This window comes from Bombina bombina, chromosome 7 (genome assembly GCF_027579735.1).
Source record: "Bombina bombina isolate aBomBom1 chromosome 7, aBomBom1.pri, whole genome shotgun sequence".
Taxonomy (NCBI): Eukaryota; Metazoa; Chordata; class Amphibia; order Anura; family Bombinatoridae; genus Bombina; species Bombina bombina.
The window spans coordinates 492,907,018-492,924,517 of record NC_069505.1 but is presented as its reverse complement, the minus strand read 5'-3'; the positions used below and the strand labels follow the sequence as shown (position 1 = coordinate 492,924,517).

General features: G+C 49.9%; 1 protein-coding gene across 1 annotated transcript in view; it reads right to left on the bottom strand.

The window, feature by feature from the left end:
• Window positions 1-17,500, bottom strand: part of EXOSC5 (exosome component 5) — a 111,633-nt gene that overhangs the window by 32,409 nt on the left and 61,724 nt on the right. Inside the window, exons 4-5 of the mRNA XM_053721638.1 lie at window positions 16,234-16,374; window positions 16,029-16,118 (exon numbers count right to left, since the gene is read on the bottom strand). Coding sequence (XP_053577613.1) covers window positions 16,029-16,118; window positions 16,234-16,374 — 231 coding nt within the window. The remainder of the gene's footprint in view (window positions 1-16,028; window positions 16,119-16,233; window positions 16,375-17,500) is intronic.

Here is a 17,500-nt window from a genome sequence, read left to right as displayed (position 1 = left end):
GAGAGAGCTCGACAGAGTAGAGAGGGAGAGAGAGCTCGACAGAGTAGAGAGGGAGAGAGAGCTCGACAGAGTAGAGAGGGAGAGAGAGCTCGACAGAGTAGAGAGGGAGAGAGAGCTCGACAGAGTAGAGAGGGAGAGAGAGCTCGACAGAGTAGAGAGGGAGAGAGAGCTCGACAGAGTAGAGAGGGAGAGAGAGCTCGACAGAGTAGAGAGGGAGAGAGAGCTCGACAGAGTAGAGAGGGAGAGAGAGCTCGACAGAGTAGAGAGGGAGAGAGAGCTCGACAGAGTAGAGAGGGAGAGAGAGCTCGACAGAGTAGAGAGGGAGAGAGAGCTCGACAGAGTAGAGAGGGAGAGAGAGCTCGACAGAGAGAGAGAGCTCGACAGAGAGAGAGAGCTCGACAGAGAGAGAGGGAGAGAGCTTGACAGAGAAAGAGAGCGCTTGACAGAGAGGGAGAGAGAGCTCGACAGAGAGAGAGGGAGGGATAGCAGGGGAGACACAGCTAGAGAGAACAAAACAAAGTGCGAAAATAGATTAAAGAGAGCAGGGTTGAGACGGAGAAAGAAGAAAAAAGAAGCAACAGAGAAAGCGAGTGACAAAAAAACTAAAGCTAAAAACAGACAGAGGCACAGACAGAGAGAGGGCAAGGGACAGAAGGAAGGATTTTTAACAGATGGAAAAAAGAACAAACATTAGTAAATAAAAGGAAAGGAGATGGGCAGATATGTTGAAGAGAGTGGAGGGTTTAGAACATCAGAGATACAGATAAACATAGTGGAAGAAGGAAGTATGAATGAAAAAGGGGGAGGTGTAAAGTAAGAGGGAGCTGGCAGATGCACGATATGGAAGTTCACATTATTAAAGCCCCGGGCTCCCTCTCTCACCCTCCCACTCTGTGCGCTCATTCTATGAAGTGCCAGGGGGAGCTGGAGCTATTTGTTCAATTTTAATGAATCTCTTAACATCCTTTTTATTAAATTGTCTCCAGCTCACTATGTGCCCGGGAGGGATCCCACATCACACAGCAAAAACAAGAAGGGGATGGCATCAGGGAGGATCGAGAGATGGAATCACAGGAGGGAGCTATAGGGCACAGTGTCTGTCCGTCCTACTGCAGGTTACACAGTGACACAGACAGGGGGGAGCTATAGGGTATTATCTGCCTGTCCTACTGCAGGTAACACAGTGACACAGACAGGGGAGCTATAAGGCATGGTGTCTGTCCGTCCTACTGCAGGGTAACACAGTGACACAGACAGGGGAGCTATAAGGCATGGTGTCTGTCCGTCCTACTGCAGGGTAACAGTGACACAGACAGGAGGAAGCTATAGGGCATGGTATCTGTCCATCCTACTGCAGGGTAACACAGTGACACAGACAGGGGAGCTATAAGGCATGGTGTCTGTCCGTCCTACTGCAGGGTAACACAGTGACACAGACAGGAGGAAGCTATAGGGCATGGTATCTGTCCATCCTACTGCAGGGTAACACAATGACACAGACAGGAGGAAGCTATAGGGTATGGTATCGGTCCATCCTACTGCAGGGTAACACAGTGACAAAGACAGGAGGGGAACTATAGCGCCTAGTGTCTGTCCGTCCTACTGCAGGTAACACAGTGACACAGACAGGGCGAGCTATAGGGCATAGTGTCTGTCCGTCCTACTGCAGGTAACACAGTGACAGAGACTGGGGGAGCTATAGGGCATAGTGTCTGTCCATCCTACTGCAGGGGAACATAGTGACACAGACAGGGGGAGCTATAGGGCATAGTGTCTGCCCATCCTACTGCAGGGTAACATAGTGACACAGACAGGGGGAGCTATAGGGCATAGTGTCTGTCCGTCCTACCGCAGGGGAACATAGTGACACAGACAGGGGGAGCTATAGGGTATAGTGTCTCTCCGTCCTACTGCAGGGTAACACAGTGACACAGACAGGGGAGCTATAAGGCATGGTGTCTGTCCATCCTACTGCAGGGTGACATAGTGACACAGACGGGGGGAGCTACAGGCCATGGTGTCTGTCCGTCCTACTGCAGGTAACAGTGACACAGACAGGGCGAGCTATAGGGCATAGTGTCTGTCGTCCTATCGCAGGGAAACATAGTGACACAGACAGGGGGAGCTATAGGGCATTGTTACCTGCAGTAGGACGGACAGACACACAGTGACACAGACAGTGGGGGAGCTATAGGACATGGTGTCTGTCTGTCCTACTACAGGTAACACAGTGACACAGACAGGGGAGCTAAAGAGCATGGTGTCCATCCTATTGCAGGTAACACAGTTACACAGATAGGGGGAGCTATAGGGCATAGGGCCTCTACACCCCACCGCTGGGTGACAAGCAGGAGGCAGCTATAGTCATTGTATCTGTCCCTCCACTGCAGGGTGGCACAGTGACACAGTCAAGATGGAGCTATAGGGCATGTTTTCTGTCTCTCCCGCTGCAGGGTTGCATATGGTGTCTGTCTGTCCCACTGACAACAGAGGCAAGAAGGAGTCCTCAGTCTGTTTTTCTGCAGGGTAACAGTGACAGACAGGAGGAAGCAATGGGGCATTGTGTCCGTACGTCCCAATGTGGGGTGATGCAGTGGCACAGACACAAGGGGACAGTAGGGCATGCTGTCTGTCCGTCCCACTTTGAAGTGACAAAAATTACATAGATATAAGGGAGCTATGGGGCATGGTGTCTGTCCAACTGAAGTGTGATGCAGAGAAGAGTGTGTTCTCTGTCCATTTCTCTGCGTGGTGACACAGTGACATGGGCAGGTGGGAGTTATAGAGCATGGTGTCTGTCGCCCCGCAGTGTGTCCAAGACAAGAAGGAGTCATGAAGCATGATGGTTTCTGTCAATTTCTCGGCAGGGTTACACAGTATAGGATATGAAGTCTGTCCCTTCACTGTAGGGTGACACATAGAAGTTGGAGGTGTAAGACATAAATTTCAGACCTACCCACTGCAGGGTGACATGAGGCACAGACAGGAGGGAACTATGAGAGGTGGGATCTGTCTCTGCCTCTACAGGGTGACACCGACAGGAAGGACATAAAGTTTATTGTCCCCCACTGCAGGGTGACAGACAAGAAGGACCTAAAGGACATATCTGCTTCTCTCCCAACAGGGTGACACAGACAGGAGGGAGCTATGGATCATGGGGTCTGTCCTTCCCCTGTAGAGTAAAACAGTGGAACTACGGGTCAAGGAGTTATCCTCTTTGCACAGTGCCACTGAGACAACTGCTGTCTCTCGGCCCTCACACCCTATTAGTATTCTACTCAGTCTCCAGCAGATCGTCAGACACAAAGCAAGATAAGGGAGTTCCAGCTGAGAGCGATTTGTACAGTGACGGGGGACGACGACGACATGGGGAACGCTTTGTGCAGTCTAACATTGCTTTTGGGCTGTTTAAGATTCAGATCCACACTAATAACATCTGGTGGTAAAAGCATGTGTCTGGTTTGTGCAGAAATAGCAGACACGGCTGCAGGAAAAGGGTGTAGTATCAAGCTTGTGTCTACAGGGTCCATAAATGAATAGCACGGGGGGTGCAAGGAGGCCTAGTGATTGTACTCTACACAGGGCATGGATCAGTACAGGAACAACACTGACAAGTGCAGGATTGAGATGCAGTGAAAGAGATGTGTCGGTCTGGGGGGGGGTCAGAATGGAAATATATTGATCAAGCTATGAGGTCAGTAGAACATAAATAACAGCAGGTTAGAGGTGAAATGCTGCAACTGTGTTTGTGGGGTCTGTTCGAGAACAAGAGAAAAGGAAGGGCGGGAGAACGGTGCCGAGACCGAGCATTGTGTATGGGATAAGTACAGGAATAGCACAGAGGACTGCAGGGGTGGGACAGTTGTACAGTGACAGAGCTATAGGTGTGAGATCAGTACAGCAATAGCACAGAGGACTGCAGGGTGGGACAGTTGTACAGTGACAGCCATAGGTGTGAGATCAGTACAGCAATAGCACAGAGGACTGCAGGGTGGGACAGTTGTACAGTGACAGAGCAGTATGTATGGTATTATTACAGGATAAGAACAGAGGACTGCAGGGGTGTGAGAGTTGTACAATGACAGCCATAGATGTGAGATCAGTACAGCAATAGCACAGAGGACTGCAGGGTGGGACAGTTGTACAGTGACAGAGCAGTATGTATGGTATAATTACAGGATAAGCACAGAGGACTGCAGGGTGGGACAGTAGTACAGTGACAGAGCTATAGGTGTGAGATCAGTACAGCAATAGCACAGAGGACTGCAGGGTGGGACAGTTGTACAGTGACAGAGCAGTATATATGGTATAATTACAGGATAAGCACAGAGGACTGCAGGGGTGGGACAGATGTACAGTGACAGCCATAGGTGTGAGATCAGTACAGGAATAGCACAGAGGACTGCAGGGTGGGACAGTTGTACAGTGACAGAGCAGTATGTATGGTATAATTACAGGATAAGCACAGAGGACTGCAGGGTGGGACAGTTGTACAGTGAGAGAGCTATAGATGTGAGATCAGTACAGGAATAGCACAGAGGACTGCAGGGTGGGACAGTTGTACAGTGACAGCCATAGGTGTGAGCTCAGTACTGGAATAGCACAGAGGACTGCAGAATGGGACAGTTGTACAGTGACAGAGCAGTATGTATGGTATATTTACAGGATAAGCACAGAGGACTGCAGGGGTGGGACAGTTGTACAGTGACAGCCATAGGTGTGAGATCAGTACAGGAATAGCACAGAGGACTGCAGGGTGGGACAGTTGTACAGTGACAGCCATAGGTGTGAGATCAGTACAGGAATAGCACAGAGGACTGCAGGGTGGGACAGTTGTACAGTGACAGAGCAGTATGTATGGTATAATTACAGGATAAGCACAGAGGACTGCAGGGGTGGGACAGTTGTACAGTGACAGAGCTATAGGCGTGAGATCAATACAGCAACAGCACAGAGGACTGCAGGGTGGGACAGTTGTACAGTGACATCCATAGGTGTGAGATTAGTACAGGAATAGCACACAGGACTGCAGGGTGGGACAGTTGTACAGTGACAGAGCAGTATGTATGGTATAATTACAGGATAAGCACAGAGGACTGCAGGGGTGGGAGAGTTGTACAGTGACAGCCATAGGTGTGAGATCAGTACAGGAATAGCACAGAGGACTGCAGGGTGTGAGAGTTGTACAGTGAAAGCCATAGGTGTGGGATAAGTACAGCAATAGCACAGAGGACTGCAGGGTGGGACAGTTTTACAGTGACAGCCATAGGTGCGAGATCAGTACAGCAATAGCACAGAGGACGCAGGGTGGGACAGTTGTACAGTGACAGCCATAGGTGTGAGATCAGTACAGGAATAGCACAGAGGACTGCAGGGGTGGGGCAGTTGTACAGTGACAGAGCTATAGATGTGAGATCAGTACAGCAATAGCACAGAGGACTGCATGGGTGGGGCAGTTGTACAGTGACAGCTATAGGTGTGAGATCAGTACCAGAATAGCACAGAGGACTGCAGGGTGGGACAGTTGTACAGTGACAGAGCTATAGGTGTGAGATCAGTACAGGAATAGCACAGAGGACTGCAGGGGTGGGACAGTTGTACAGTGACAGAGCAGTATGTATGGTATTATTACAGGATAAGAACAGAGGACTGCAGGGGTGTGAGAGTTGTACAGTGACAGCTATAGGTGCGAGATCAGTACCAGAATAGCACAGAGGACTGCAGGGTGGGACAGTTGTACAGTGACAGAGCTATAGGTGTGAGATCAGTACAGGAATAGCACAGAGGACTGCAGGGGTGGGACAGTTGTACAGTGACAGAGCAGTATGTATGGTATTATTACAGGATAAGAACAGAGGGCTGCAGGGGTGTGAGAGTTGTACAGTGACAGCTATAGGTGCGAGATCAGTACCAGAATAGCACAGAGGACTGCAGGGTGGGACAGTTGTACAGTGACAGAGCTATAGGTGTGAGATCAGTACAGGAATAGCACAGAGGACTGCAGGGGTGGGACAGTTGTACAGTGACAGAGCAGTATGTATGGTATTATTACAGGATAAGAACAGAGGACTGCAGGGGTGTGAGAGTTGTACAGTGACAGCCATAGGTGTGAGATCAGTACAGCAATAGCACAGAGGACTGCAGGGTGGGACAGTTGTACAGTGACAGAGCAGTATGTATGGTATTATTACAGGATAAGAACAGAGGACTGCAGGGGTGTGAGAGTTGTACAATGACAGCCATAGATGTGAGATCAGTACAGCAATAGCACAGAGGACTGCAGGGTGGGACAGTTGTACAGTGACAGAGCAGTATGTATGGTATAATTACAGGATAAGCACAGAGGACTGCAGGGTGGGACAGTAGTACAGTGACAGAGCAGTATATATGGTATAATTACAGGATAAGCACAGAGGACTGCAGGGGTGGGACAGATGTACAGTGACAGCCATAGGTGTGAGATCAGTACAGGAATAGCACAGAGGACTGCAGGGTGGGACAGTTGTACAGTGACAGAGCAGTATATATGGTATAATTACAGGATAAGCACAGAGGACTGCAGGGGTGGGACAGATGTACAGTGACAGCCATAGGTGTGAGATCAGTACAGGAATAGCACAGAGGACTGCAGGGTGGGACAGTTGTACAGTGACAGAGCAGTATATATGGTATAATTACAGGATAAGCACAGAGGACTGCAGGGGTGGGACAGATGTACAGTGACAACCATAGGTGTGAGATCAGTACAGGAATAGCACAGAGGACTGCAGGGGTGGGACAGTTGTACAGTGACAGCTATAGGTGTGAGATCAGTACAGGAATAGCACAGAGGACTGCAGGGTGGGACAGTTGTACAGTGACACAGCAGTATGCATGATATAATTACAGGAATCGCACAGAGGACTGCAGGGTGGGACAGTTGTACAGTGACAGAGCAGTATGCATGATATAATTACAGGAATCGCACAGAGGACTGCAGGGTGGGACAGTTGTACAGTGACAGAGCAGTATGCATGATATAATTACAGGAATCGCACAGAGGACTGCAGGGTGGGGCAGTTGTACAGTGACAGAGCTATAGGTGTGAGATCAGTACAGGAATAGCACAGAGGACTGCAGGGTGGGACAGTTGTACAGTGACAGAGCAGTATGTATGGTATAATTACAGGATAAGCACAGAGGACTGCATGGGTGGGACAGTTGTACAGTGACAGAGCTATAGGTGAGAGATTAGTACAGGAATAGCACAGAGGACTGCAGGGTGGGACAGTTGTACAGTGACAGAGCTATAGGTGTGAGATCAGTACAGGAATAGCACAGAGGACTGCAGGGGTGGGACAGTTGTACAGTGACAGAGCAGTATGTATGGTATTATTACAGGATAAGAACAGAGGACTGCAGGGGTGTGAGAGTTGTACAGTGACAGCCATAGGTGTGAGATCAGTACAGCAATAGCACAGAGGACTGCAGGGTGGGACAGTTGTACAGTGACAGAGCAGTATGTATGGTATTATTACAGGATAAGAACAGAGGACTGCAGGGGTGTGAGAGTTGTACAATGACAGCCATAGATGTGAGATCAGTACAGCAATAGCACAGAGGACTGCAGGGTGGGACAGTTGTACAGTGACAGAGCAGTATGTATGGTATAATTACAGGATAAGCACAGAGGACTGCAGGGTGGGACAGTAGTACAGTGACAGAGCTATAGGTGTGAGATCAGTACAGCAATAGCACAGAGGACTGCAGGGTGGGACAGTTGTACAGTGACAGAGCAGTATATATGGTATAATTACAGGATAAGCACAGAGGACTGCAGGGGTGGGACAGATGTACAGTGACAGCCATAGGTGTGAGATCAGTACAGGAATAGCACAGAGGACTGCAGGGTGGGACAGTTGTACAGTGACAGAGCAGTATATATGGTATAATTACAGGATAAGCACAGAGGACTGCAGGGGTGGGACAGATGTACAGTGACAGCCATAGGTGTGAGATCAGTACAGGAATAGCACAGAGGACTGCAGGGGTGGGACAGTTGTACAGTGACAGCTATAGGTGTGAGATCAGTACAGGAATAGCACAGAGGACTGCAGGGTGGGACAGTTGTACAGTGACACAGCAGTATGCATGATATAATTACAGGAATCGCACAGAGGACTGCAGGGTGGGACAGTTGTACAGTGACAGAGCAGTATGCATGATATAATTACAGGAATCGCACAGAGGACTGCAGGGTGGGACAGTTGTACAGTGACAGAGCAGTATGCATGATATAATTACAGGAATCGCACAGAGGACTGCAGGGTGGGGCAGTTGTACAGTGACAGAGCTATAGGTGTGAGATCAGTACAGGAATAGCACAGAGGACTGCAGGGTGGGACAGTTGTACAGTGACAGAGCAGTATGTATGGTATAATTACAGGATAAGCACAGAGGACTGCATGGGTGGGACAGTTGTACAGTGACAGAGCTATAGGTGAGAGATTAGTACAGGAATAGCACAGAGGACTGCAGGGTGGGACAGTTGTACAGTGACAGCTATAGGTGTGAGATCAGTACAAGAATAGCACAGAAAATTGCAGGGTGGGACAGTTGTACAGTGACAGAGCAGTATGTATGGTATAATTACAGGATAAGCACAGAGGACTGCATGGGTGGGACAGTTGTACAGTGACAGAGCTATAGGTGAGAGATTAGTACAGGAATAGCACAGAGGACTGCAGGGTGGGACAGTTGTACAGTGACAGCTATAGGTGTGAGATCAGTACAATAATAGCACAGAAAATTGCAGGGTGGGACAGTTGTACAGTGACAGAGCAGTATGTATGGTATAATTTCAGGATAAGCACAGGAGGACTGCAGGGGTGGGGCAGTTGTACAGTGACAGAGCAGTATGTATGGTATAATTACAGGATAAGCACAGAGGACTGCAGGGGTGGGGCAGTTGTACAGTGACAGAGCAGTATGTATGGTATAAATACAGGATAAGCACAGAGGACCGCAGGGGTGGGACAGTTGTACAGTGACAGCCATAGGTGTGAGATCAGTACAGCAATAGCACAGAGGACTGCAGGGTGGGACAGTTGTACAGTGACAGAGCAGTATGTATGGTATCATTACAGGAATAGCACAGAGGACTGCAGGGTGGGACAGTTGTACAGTGACTGTGCTATTGCTGTACTGATCTCACACATATAGCTCTGAGGACTGCAGGGGTGGGACAGTTGTACAGTGACAGAGCAGTATGTATGGTATCATTACAGGATAAGCACAGAGGACTGCAGGGGTGGGGCAGTTGTACAGTGACAGCTATAGGTGTGAGATTAGTACAGCAACAGCACAGAGGACTGCAGGGTGGGACAGTTGTACAATGACAGCCATATGTGTGAGATCAGTACAGCAACAGCACAGAGGACTGCAGGGTGGGACAGTTGTACAGTGACAGAGCAGTATGTATGGTATAATTACAGGAATAGCACAGAGGACTGCAGGGTGGGACAGTTGTACAGTGACAGAGCTATAGGTGTGAGATCAGTACAGGAATAGCACAGAGGACTGCAGGGGTGGGACAATTGTACAGTGACAGAGCTATAGGTGTGAGATCAGTACAGCAATAGCACAGAGGACTGCAGGGTGGGACAGTTGTACAGTGACAGAGCAGTAAGTATGGTATAATTACAGAGGACTGCAGGGGTGGGACAGTTGTACAGTGACAGAGCAGTATGTATGGTATTATTACAGGATAAGCACAGATGACTGAAGTGCAGGGGAGGGACAGTTGTACAGTGACAGCCATAGGTGTGAGATCAGTACAGCAATAGCACAGAGGACTGCAGGGTGGGACAGATGTACAGTGACAGAGCAGTATGGATGGTATAATTACAGGATAAGCACTGAGGACTGCAGGATGGGACAGTTGTACAGTGACAGAGCAGTATGTATGGTATAATTACAGGATAAGCACAGAGGACTGCAGGGGTGGGAGAGTTGTACAGTGACAGCCATAGATGCGAGATCAGTACAGGAAGAGCACAGTGGACTGCAGGGGTGGGAAAGTTGTACAGTGACAGAGCTATCTATCTATTGGTTATTTGTAAAGCGGGAACTAAATCACCCGTGAGGGTCTCAAGGCGCTAAAGGGCTGCCAAAGATTGGCAGGGAGATAGGGATAAGTTCAGTCAAAAAGACAGGTCTTGAGGTCCTTTCTGAACTTTGTGAGGGTAGAGGATTGTCTGAGGTGCAGCGGGAGGGTGTTCCAAGTCTTTGCTGCCATGTGGGAGAAGGATCTGCCGCCCGCTGTGGATTTCCTGATGCAGGGGATGACTGCAAGGGCTTGGTCGGCTGATCGAAGTTGTCTGGCGGGGGTGTAGAAGTTGAAGCAGTGGTTGATGTATTCAGGACTGATGTTGTGGAGGACCTTGAACGCGTGGGTTAGAAGCTTGAAGGTGATTCTCTTGTTGATGGGGAGCCAGTGCAGGTCCCTAAGGTGTTGAGTGATGTGGTTTTGGCGAGGGATGCCGAGGATGAGCCTGGCTGAGGCATTCTGGATGCGTTGGAGTCTATTTTAGAGTTTGATGGTGGAGCCGCCATAGAGTTCGTTGCCGTAGTCCAGACGGCTGCAGACGAGAGCGTGGGTGACAGTGAGTCGTCCCAGACAGATTTAGTGGGTCAGAGTAGGACGACTTTGGTCTTGTTGGTGTATAGCTTGAGACGGTTATTGTTCATCCAGGTTGCGACTGCTGTCAGTCCTTCGTCGACGTTTCTCTTGGCGGTGGTGGGGTCTCGGGTGAGTGGGATGAATAGTTGGGTGTCGTCATGGCGTTGAGGTCATGGCGTTGGACGATGGCGGCGAGAGGGGCCAAGTAGATGTTGAAGAGGGTTGGGCTGAGCGAGGAGCCTTGGTGGACTCCGCAGCTGATTCCGATGGGTTTGGAGGAGAAGGACGGGAGTCTTACGAGCCGGAGTGGATGGATCTCATGATTCTGAGGGTGTACTCTGAGGTGAGGGGGCTCCAGGAAGTCTGTATGTGGTGGGAGGAGGTGAATTTGGGTGAGTGAGGTATTGGCGGGGGTAGGTAGGTTTGCGGTGGAGGGTGAGTTCTGGGACGAGAAGCTGTGATAGATGTCGAGGGTCTTGAGGTGGAAGTGTGTTGCGAGGGTATTGCAGAGGTCCTGGGAGGGTGGGATGACGTTGGTGTCGCTGTTGGGTTTGGAGAATTCCTTGCTGTTGTGTGTGTTGGAATGGATTCTGTCTTGGATGCCTGTTTTCTTTGTGGTTCTGATGAGGTGGTGGTGGGTGGCGATGGTTTCTTTGAAAGCCAGTTTTTTCAGGGGGGTCTTGTTGGATCACCAGGTTCTTTCCAACCGTCTGCAGTGGTGTTTGGAGTCCTGGAGGGCCATGGTGAACCAGGTGGCCTTGTTGGTGGCCAGACAGTGTCTTGAGGGGGGCGAGGGAGTTGGCGCAGTCTGTGATCCATCGGTGGAGGTTGCGGACGGAGCAGTTGGCGTCTGTGGGGGTTGCTGGGGAGGACATGATTAGAGTGTGGTACAGTTGGTCTCGGGTGATTTTGTTCCACTTTCTGCGGGGGGTGGGGGTGGGGGGGGTGGTTTGTTGAAGTGGAAATGTATGCAGTGGTGGTCTGTCCACAGTAGTTCAGTGATGTGGTTGACTGAGATGTGGTTGCCTGCTGAGAAGAGTCGAGGGTGTGATCGGCAACGTGGGTTGGGAGTTTATGAGTTGCTTCAGTCCGAAGGTTCAGAGGTTTTCCAGGAGGGTGTTGGTGTTGTGATCGTTTGGGTTGTCTAGGTGGAAGTTGAGGTCGCCGAGGAGGATATAGTCCATTGATGTAGGTGCGTGGGGTGCAATGTGGTCGGTGATGGTGTCACAGAAGGCGGGCCAAGGTCCGGGGGGGGTCTGTAGATGAGGGTGCCGCGGAGGGTGTTGGGGTTGACTTGGATTTTGAAGTGTAGGTGTTCCAGGCCTGGAGAGTGGTCGTCGGAGCTGATTGTGACTTGGATGGAGTGCTTGTGGATGATAGCTATGCCTCCTCCAGGTCGGTTGCTGCGATCCTTGTGGGAGATCTTGAAGCCATCAGGGATTGCAGTGGCGATGTCCGGTGCTGATGCTGGGTTCAGCCAGGTCTCGGTGAAGAAGGCGACGTCTGGGGAGGTGGAGTCGAGCAGGTTCCAGATTTCGAGGGCGTGCTTGTGGATGGAGCGGGTGTTGAGCAGGATGCAGTCGAGGTTCTTGCAGCTGTTTCTGGGTGTGTTGGCTGGTTGGGTTGTGATCCGGATGGAAGAGTATGAGCAGTTGCGGCAGGTGAAAGGTCCACTGGTGTTCATTGGGGATGCTTGATGGCAGGCAGGTGGGATATAGGTGTTAAACATGAGGAGGGTGTTGGTGCCTTAGTGGTGGCGGATGCCGTGGCCAGCGTTTGTGGCATTGGGTGTGGTTGAGGCACTGACAGGCTTGCCCTGCGCTCTCGCATTGTGAACACCATTAAGTACTGCAGGGCGGTGGGTGGGTAGGTAGGCTGGAGGCGGGAGGTTTGAGCGGCGGCAGGAGATAAAAATAAAACAATTGATGCAGGCAAAGGATAAGGGAAGGGGAGAGGGGACTAACCTTAGGGCGCTGTGAGTGCCATTAAGTACTGCAGGGAGGTGGGCTGGTATGCAGGCGGGAGGTTTGAGCGGCGGCAGGGGAAAAAATAAAACAATTGATGCAGGCAGAGGCTAAGGGAAGGGGAGAGGGGACAGGAAAAGCACTGCAGGGGTGGGACAGTTGTACAGAGACAGAGCTACAGGTGTAAGATTAGTACAAGAAGAGCACAGAGGACTGCAGGGGTGGGACAGAAGATAATATTTTATTAAGGATATTAGTAAACATAAAATGTATACATAGAAGATACATCCATACAATATTATTTTGTCAGAATACAGATCTATCATATTTTCTATATAATTGCATAGGTTTATGTGGTTCAGAATAAAAAGGTATCTTCAAATCAAATCCATAGTGACTCGGCTAATCTTGTACTGATTTCACATATACAGATTTGAGGACTGCAGGGGTGGGACATATAGTAACAGAGCCATGTGTGTAGGATCAGTACAGGAATAGCATACAGTATTGCAAGGGTAGAACAAGTACAGTGGCAGAACAATATATGTGGGAATAGTTATGTGTATGTGTGCTCAGTACTGGAATAGCATTATGTACTGTGGGGGTGGGACAGCTTTATATATACATAGGTGACATGACAGACCTGTATGCATGAGTTAGGATTAGTGGAGAAGACTACAGGGCCGGTTGGAGGTGTAGTGACAGCTCTGTGCGCGTGGAGGATCTGTAGTGACAAAGTAATATGCTAGGAAGGCTGTTCTGTAGCAATTAAATGAAATACTGTGGGTGATGCAGGACTAAGCTGCCTCTGTGCGATTCCGGACAGCTGTTCTTCCCTTCTGCGTGGTGTCTGGGGCTCTGTCTGCGCAACTCCTCTGATGGAGACCAGCAAAGCTTCTATGAGAATTTTGCTTTTGTTTTAATTAAGAAAATTGTCTGGGTCCCTGGAGCTGTCATGGCCAAATAGCCCTAGAGGTGGAACAGATGCTGCATCCCTATGCCCAGCCTGTGACTGGCTGCCCGATCTAGGACTAGATGTTACAAGAACTACTAGAAATACTAGGGTTAACCTGTGCTGATCCCCCACAGGAATGTACACTGAGTGCGTGTATGAGCAGCTCAATAGATCATATAAAAGCAATAGTACTGAGCACAAGTGGATAACATGGTCATGAAATTAATTAAAGCCTCATGGCCGCGCTCAATATCACATCAGCAAATGTAATTAGTGAAGAAATAGAAGCAGCTGCAAATCAATAACCCTGAGGGAGGAGAGGTTTGTGTTATGGTGTCTGTGAATTAGCAGGGGCAAAGGGCTACACAACCCCAGGTATTAGGAACAGTACAGGGCTAAGTGTCCCCAGCTATTAAGGGGTGTAGTGGGCTAAGTGTCCACAGCTATTAAGGGGTGTAATGGGCTACGTGTTCCTGGGTATTAGGGCGAGCAGAAGGCTGTGTATTAGGAAGAGCAGAGGGCTTGCGTGTCCCTGGATATTAAGGAGTGCAAAGGGCTACGTGTCCCCAGCCATTAAGGGGTGCAGAGGGCTACGCGTCCTCGGCCTCTAAGGGGTGCAGAGGGCTACGGGTCACTGTGTATTAGGGCGAGCAGAGGGCTATGTGTCGCTGGGTATTAGGGTGAGCAGAGGGTTATGCGTCCCTGGGTATTAGGGCGAGCAGAGGGCTATGCGTCCCTGGGTATTAGGGCGAGCAGAGGGCTATGCGTCCCTGGGTATTAGGGCGAGCAGAGGGCTATGCGTCCCTGGGTATTAGGGCGAGCAGAGGGCTGTGTGTTTCTGGGTATTAGGGCGAGCAGAGGGTTATGCGTCCCTGGGTATTAGGGCGAGCAGAGGGTTATGCGTCCCTGGGTATTAGGGCGAGCAGAGGGCTATGCGTCCTTGGGTATTAGGGCGAGCAGAGGGCTATGCATCCCTGGGTATTAGGGCGAGCAGAGAGCGGTGTGTTTCTGGGTATTAGGGCGAGCAGAGAGCTGTGTGTTTCTGGGTATTAGGGCGAGCAGAGGGCTATGCGTCCCTGGGTATTAGGGCAAGCAGAGAGCTGTGTGTTTCTGGGTATTAGGGCGAGCAGAGAGCTGTGTGTTTCTGGGTATTAGGGCGAGCAGAGGGCTATGCGTCCCTGGGTATTAGGGCAAGCAGAGAGCTGTGTGTTTCTGGGTATTAGGGCGAGCAGAGAGATATGCGTCCCTGGGTATTAGGGCGAGCAGAGAGATATGCGTCCCTGGGTATTAGGGCGAGCAGAGAGATATGCGTCCCTGGGTATTAGGGGTGAGCAGAGATATGTGTCCCTGGGTATTAGGGTGAGCAGAGAGCTGTGTGTTTCTGGGTTTTAGGGCAAGCAGAGAGCTGTGTGTTTCTGGGTATTAAGGCGAGCAGAGGGCTATGCGTCCCTGGGTATTAGGGCGAGCAGAGGGCTCGGATAACATGGTCATGAAATTAATTAAAGCCTCATGGTCGCACTCAATATCACATCAGCAAATTTAATTAGTGAAGAAATAGAAGCAGCTGCAAATCAATAACCCTGAGGGAGGAGTTTGTGTTATGGTGTCTGTGAATTAGCAGGGGCAAACGGCTACACGTCCCTGGATATTAAGTAGAGCAGAGGGTTACGCGTCGCCGGGTTTTAGGGCGAGCAGAGGGCTACGCATCCCCGGGTTTTAGGGCGAGCAGAGGGCTACACGTCCCCAGGTATTAGGGCGAGCAGAGGGCAACGTGTCCCCGGGTATTAGGGCGAACAGAGGGCTACGCGTCCCTGGGTATTAGGGTGAGCAGAAGGATATGTGTTTACGGGTATTAGGCGCAGCAGAGAGCTACGTGTCAATGGGTATTAGGGCGAACAGAGAGCTATGTGTCCCTGGGTATTAGGGCGAGCAGAGGGCTGTGTGTCCCTGGGTAATGGTATAAGGGCGAGCAGAGGGCTGTGAGTTCCTGGGCATTAGGGTGAGCAGAGGGCTGCGAGTTCCTGGGTATTAGGGCAAGCAGAGAGCTGCGATTTCCTGGGTATTAGGGCAAGCAGAGGGCTGTGAGTTCCTGGGTATTAGGGCAAGCAGAGGGATGTGTGTCCCTGGGTATTAGGGCAAGCAGAGGGATGTGTGTCCCTGGGTATTAGGGCAAGCAGAGGGATATGTGTTACTGGGTATTGGGGCAGAGGGCTGCGAGTTTCTGGGTATTAGGGTGTGCAGAGGGCTGCGAGTTCCTGGGTATTAGGGTGAGCAGAGGGCTGTGAGTTCCAGGGTATTAGGGCGAGCAGAGGGATATGTGTCCCTGGGTATTAGGGCGAGCAGAGGGATATGTGTCCCTGGGTATTAGGGGAGAGCAGACGATTACAGTAAATTAGGGCTACAAATGTATGTAAATTAGAAGCAGAGGGTTGTAAGCAGAGGGGCTCACCTCAGTGGCAGAGTATGTCCCTCGGGATGACATCATTAACACATTCCTGTCCACGCTGTCCAAGGCAAATGTCAGCACTGTACGACTCTCCTACAACAAAGCAAAACATCAGTGACATTCTCAGTTCAGCAGCCGATTGATGTAATTATCTGACTCACTAGGGATGCCTAAACCCACAGATACTGAGATCCCCCACGTCTCTGACCTTATGCTGCTTAGCGGTGGGATCAAGGGTCAAGTTGCCATCACTGTCCAACGCACACGTCACCCCGCAAAACAGGGACTTCATTGGGAGACCAGCATCCATCAGACTCATGCAGGCGGCATTCAAACAGCAGGATAACAGCTGGGGGGGGGGGGCTGTTAAGGGTCAAATATGGGAAAGGAAAGAGCACGAAAGGGATCGGTATCAAGAGACTGCAAAAGAAGGAAAGCAAGAGAGAGAGAGTACGCGACAACAAGACAGTTGTAATCCAAGTCCAATGTGTTTGAATATCTATGTCTTTTTCTATCTTTGTCTAAATCTAACCGTCTATTTTTCTGCCTCTCTCTGTTTCTTTCTCTCTGGGCTCGATTTATCATTCATATTCTCCTATATTTTCTCCTAAAAGTTCTCCTGATAAATAATTTCCCTATTTATCATTCAAAAATATGCATAAAGTTGTCCTTCTCTGTTCTCACTCTCCTTGGAGAACATGTTCTCCAAAAAAAAGGGTTAAATTATTTCTTTTTAGTTGTATTTCATATAGTTCTCCTCACAATTCTCCTAGTTACAAATGTATCATTTATATTCTCCTGTGCAGGACTGAAAGTTCTCCTACCTTAAAGTTCTCCATAGCTACAGTGGAGTGCGTCTCTCTCTCCCTCTGCAGTTCTCTCTCTGCGCTTCTCTCTCTCCCTCTGCGCTTCTCTCCCTCTCTTTGCGCTTCTCTCTCTGCGTTTCTCTCTCTCTCTCTGCGTTTCTCTCTCTCTCTCTGCGTTTCTCTCTCTCTCTCTGCGTTTCTCTCTCTCTCTCCCTCTGCGTTTCTCTCTCTCTCCCCCTCTGCGTTTCTCTCTCTCTCCCCCTCTGCGTTTCTCTCTCTCTCCCCCCTCTGCGTTTCTCTCTCTCTCCCCCTCTGCGTTTCTCTCTCTCTCCCCCTCTGCGTTTCTCTCTCTCTCCCCCTCTGCGTTTCTCTCTCTCTGCCCCTCTGCGTTTCTCTCTCTCTCTCTCTCTCTCTCTCTGCGTTTCTCTCTCTCTCTCTCTCTGCGTTTCTCTCTCTCTCTCTGCGTTTCTCTCTCTCTCTCTCTGCGTTTCTCTCTCTCTCTCTCTGCGTTTCTCTCTCTCTCTCTCTGCGTTTCTCTCTCTCTCTCTCTGCGTTTCTCTCTCTCTCTCATATATACACTTTTTAATAAAAACGTATAATTTAATTATTAATAAAAAGGCTTTATAAAGGTTAGGATATAGTATGTATAATGTAAAAATATTTATATTA